This window comes from Melanotaenia boesemani, chromosome 2, assembly GCF_017639745.1.
Source record: "Melanotaenia boesemani isolate fMelBoe1 chromosome 2, fMelBoe1.pri, whole genome shotgun sequence".
In the NCBI taxonomy this organism is placed as follows: domain Eukaryota; kingdom Metazoa; phylum Chordata; class Actinopteri; order Atheriniformes; family Melanotaeniidae; genus Melanotaenia; species Melanotaenia boesemani.
The window spans coordinates 40,186,998-40,191,635 of NC_055683.1; the positions used below are offsets into that span (position 1 = coordinate 40,186,998).

A 4,638-nucleotide genomic window follows, 5' to 3' on the forward strand; every position below is an offset into this window, starting at 1 on the left:
AGCTGGAGGCGTGTCACACACCCACACACCTGTCCTCCAGAAACTATGTGACCTTTACTTCATGTCACTCTCAGTAAACGTCCTGAAGGCTTGGACCGATTGTTTCTAAATGTCTGTTTTTATAACTTCTTCCAGTGTAAAGGTTGCACCAGCCCTGCAGGTTGAGGTGCTGACACTGATCAAAAGGCTGCATTTTTCTGGATCCTCCCCTCCACACCCAGCTCAGACCTCCAGTCCTGCCCACATACCTGCTGTCAGGTACCTGCTGAGTGATCCGGCAGCTCTGGGCTGGAGCGGCTTTAAATAGCAGCCGAGCCTCACAGCTCCTCACTCTCTGTGTCGCCTCCAGCAGCAGAAACAGCATCCACCATGGCCACCCTCATCTCTCAGTCTTCCTCCCGCTCCGTCAGGTCCTCCATGGGGGCCTCCAGCGGCTCCATGATCGGCTACGGCGGCGGGTCAAGGATCTCATCCATGAGAGCCGGCAGCGTGTACGGCGGGGCTGGAGGCTCCGGGGTCCGCATCTCCTCCTCCTCCATGGGTGGAGGCTTTGGTGGCGGCTACTCCACGAGCTACAGCTCCTCCGGCGTGGAGGACAACCTCATCGGCAACGAGAAGTTCACCATGCAGAACCTGAACGACCGCCTGGCTACCTACCTGGCCAAGGTGCGCTCCCTGGAGAAGGCCAACGCCGACCTGGAGCTGAAGATCCGGCAGTTTGTGGACAACAAGGCTGGCCCCGCCACCCGGGACCACACCTCCTTCTTCGCCACCATCTCTGAGATCACCGGGAAGGTAAGGAGCATCCTCATCCTCCATCCTCCATCCTGCAGGTGGAGAGGTGTGAGGAAACTTCCATCTCTTCCTGCTGCAAACAACCGCTTTTGTCCCGTTACCTTAGAAACGGACTTGTTCCAGGTTTGAACTGTTTACAGGTGGTGATGATGATGATGATCCTCTTGTTTCTACTTCCTGTCTCCAGATTCAGAACGCCATCAGGGTGAACGGAGCCGTCCACCTCGGCATTGACAACGCTCGCCTGGCTGCTGAGGACTTCAGGACCAAGTGAGTCCAGAAAACAGGAACCACCTGATCAATCTTTACTCGACACTTTAATCAATTACACTGATCAGATCTACGATAAACCTGATCAGCAGCTCACTTCCTGTCCTGCAGGGCTGAATGAGGCCTAAATGATCAGCTTTTATGTCAGGTGTATTTTTGACCCATCAGGGGTTCAGACAGGTGTACATTCAGTCACACCTGTCCTGGCTCCGCCTCCTCCTGCAGGTACGAGAACGAGCTGGCCATGCGGCAGTCGGTGGAGGCCGACATCGCCGGGCTCAGGAAGGTCCTGGACGACCTGACGCTGGCTAGGACCGACCTGGAGATGCAGATCGAGGGCCTGAGGGAGGAGCTGATCTTCCTCAAGAAGAACCACCAGGAGGTGATTAAATATAAATCTGTTTTTATTACATTTTGATTTCATTTCATTTTAATCAGTACACTCCCAATGAAAGCATGGACTCTAAAATTCACTCTGAATTTAAACTACTCAGGTTCATTTTAGCTCCTTTCAAAGAAAAAAGGAAGAAAAATCTTTCTCTTCTTTCTTTCCCATCTCGACAATAATATTAAGAATCAGGGTTTTTTAGCAAATGGTCGAGATGACAGATAATCCGGTAAAAAACGAGTGCAGGTTTATTTCCACACATTGTAATAAAGTTCATTAGTCAGTGAAAGATTTCTCCTCTGAAAGGAGGAGGATTGTGGAAACATGCAGGATCCAGTTTCTCCCAACGTCCAATCATGTGCTGCTTACTCGGTCACATGATCACAGGTTTGGGTTCAGTTATCTGCAGCAGGTCTTATAGGCTGCAGTTCACCAACATGACCAGCAGGGGGAAACACTAAATCCAGACCGATCAGGGATCGGATCAAGTATGTTTGGATATTAAGACTAAAGAAGTTTGTTTGTTGGTCTGCAGGAGATGCTCGCCATGCGCGCTCAGATGTCCGGACAGGTGCACGTGGAGGTGGACGCCGCTCCCGGACAGGACCTCACAAAGGTCATGGCTGAGATCAGAGAGCACTACGAAGCCGTCACCGCCAAGAACCAGAGAGACCTGGAGTCCTGGTTCCAGACCAAGGTACGACCCTGGCATCAAACCCAGCGCGACACGTGGACATCACGTCCTGTCCACGCCCAGCGCGACGCGTGGACATCACGTCCTGTCCACGCCCACCGTGACGTGTGGACGTGTCCTGTCCACGCCCACCGTGACACGTGGACATCACGTCATGTCCACGCCCACCATGGCGCGTGGACATCACGTCCTGTCCACGCCCACCGTGACGTGTGGACGTGTCCTGTCCACGCCCACCGTGACACGTGGACATCACGTCATGTCCACGCCCACCGTGACATGTGGACATGTCCTGTCCACGCCCACCGTGACACGTGGACATCACATCATGTCCACGCCCACCATGGCGCGTGGACATCACGTCCTGTCCACGCCCACCGTGACACGTGGACATCACGTCATGTCCACGCCCACCATGGCGCGTGGACATCGCGTCCTGTCCACGCCCACCATGGCGCGTGGACATCACGTCCTGTCCACGCCCACCATGGCGCGTGGACATCACGTCCTGTCCACGCCCACCGCGCCGCGTGGACATAATGTCCTGTCCACGGCCACCGTGGCGCGTGGACATAATGTCCCGTCCACGCCCACCGTGGCGCGTGGACATCACGTCCTGTCCACGCCCACCGCGCCGCGTGGACATAATGTCCTGTCCACGCCCACCATGGCGCGTGGACATCACGTCCTGTCCACACCCACCGTGACGCGTGGACATGTCCTGTCCACGCCCACCGCCTGGCTGAGCTGCTGTGTTTTGTCCTGCAGACAGAGACTCTGAACAAAGAGGTCATCACTCAGACCACCACGCTGCAGACGTCCAGAAGCGAAGTGACGGAGGTCAAGCGTACGCTGCAGTCTCTGGAGATCGAGCTGCAGTCCATGCTGGGCATGGTGAGCACAGACACACTAACACACACGTTATAGACAGCAGCAGGTACAGCAGGTAAACAGCCCGCCCGCCTGGTCAGGAGTCCGCGGGCTGGTTTACACACACCTTCCTACCTACAGGTGATTAACTGACGGTGTGTGTGTCTGCAGAAAGCGTCTCTGGAGGCGACTCTGGCCGAGACTCAGAACAGATACTCCATGCAGCTCTCCGGGTACCAGGTGCAGGTGAGACATGTTCACTCCTGTTCACTGTGGGGGTGGGGAAACACATGTGGGCGGAGCCACAGCCTCACTTGTGCATGGACTTCCAGGTGATGTCTCTGGAGGAGCAGCTGGTGCAGCTGAGGGCCGACCTGGAGCGTCAGAGACACGAGTACCAGATGCTGCTGGACATCAAGACCAGGCTGGAGATGGAGATCGCTGAGTACAGGAGGCTGCTGGACGGGGAGACGGCCAGCAGGTGAGGCTCGCACAGGTGAACCAATAAAACTGAGCTGACCGGTGACATTCAGCTCATCTGCCTTGTGATTGGTCCACAGCTCTTCGTCCACCACCACCACGACCAGGCGGGTGGTGACAGTGGTGGAGCAGGTGGTCGATGGGAAGGTGGTCTCCTCTTCAACGACATCCTCCTGAGCTTCGGTGAAATGAGCCAGCCAATCAGGACGTCCGTCTTCTCTCTGTTCGCTGACCTCAGATCAGCTGTGATAATAAAGGAGAGTCCAGATTTACATCTCGTCTCCGTCCTCTTTCTCACTTAAACAGAAACCTCACCAAACCTAGTGGCTAACTGCAGTCCTTCAGGGCCACCGTCCAGGTTTTAGATGTTTCCTCATCCAGCACACCTGGTGCTAATCAAATCCAACTTTATTTATAAAGCACTTTTCAAACATAACTGCAGCACAAAGTGCTGCGCATAATAAAAACACAAGCAGTCACACATCCATGTTTATCACAAACCAAAACAAAGCACACACACACACACACACACATTTTATGGATATAGAGCAATAACTGTAGAAATGGATTGATGTCTAGGCACAGCTAATCCAGATGAGGAAACAATAAATTAGGGGGCACCACAGGTTGTTACCATGGGAACCACCCAGATCAGGGAAGACTGGGAAAACACTGGAGTGGAAAAAATTAATGAAATTGATCCAAACGTTTGTCCAGTTCTACACAAACCTGTTACTGATCCATTAGTCTGAGTCTCAGGTGTGTTGCAGCAGCAAACTCTAAAACCTGCAGGACGGTGATCCGTGCTGGACATGTTTTAATATGATCTGATATACAGCAATGAATATATAGCAAAGAATGATAAACATAATAAAATATCCAGGAGACAGATTCAATATGGAGGTATTAAACAGAATATTATGGTTTAGTCACAACCTAGAGTGCAGTGATATTAACGTCTGTTGTTGAATCAATAGATGAGGTGGTTTTCATATTAGATACACCATGATTCAGGACTGCAGTGATCATTTTCGCATAAGTAAGAAAAAGAGTGTTTGGTGGATTATTTCTCCTCTAATCATCCCAGCTGGTGTTGTCTGATACATGGATAGAAAGTCTGATTAGTCACCTTTACCAGCAG

General features: G+C 52.6%; 1 protein-coding gene across 1 annotated transcript; it reads left to right on the forward strand.

The window, feature by feature from the left end:
- The first annotated feature begins 321 nt into the window (after window positions 1-321).
- LOC121651470 (keratin, type I cytoskeletal 13-like) lies at window positions 322-3,769 on the forward strand. Its single transcript, XM_042003707.1, has 8 exons — window positions 322-795; window positions 983-1,065; window positions 1,291-1,447; window positions 1,989-2,150; window positions 2,916-3,041; window positions 3,189-3,263; window positions 3,350-3,498; window positions 3,578-3,769. Exons 1-8 carry the CDS (start codon window positions 370-372, stop codon window positions 3,672-3,674), a joined length of 1,275 nt encoding a protein of 424 aa, XP_041859641.1. The 5' UTR covers window positions 322-369; the 3' UTR covers window positions 3,675-3,769.
- The last annotated feature ends 869 nt before the right edge of the window (window positions 3,770-4,638 follow it).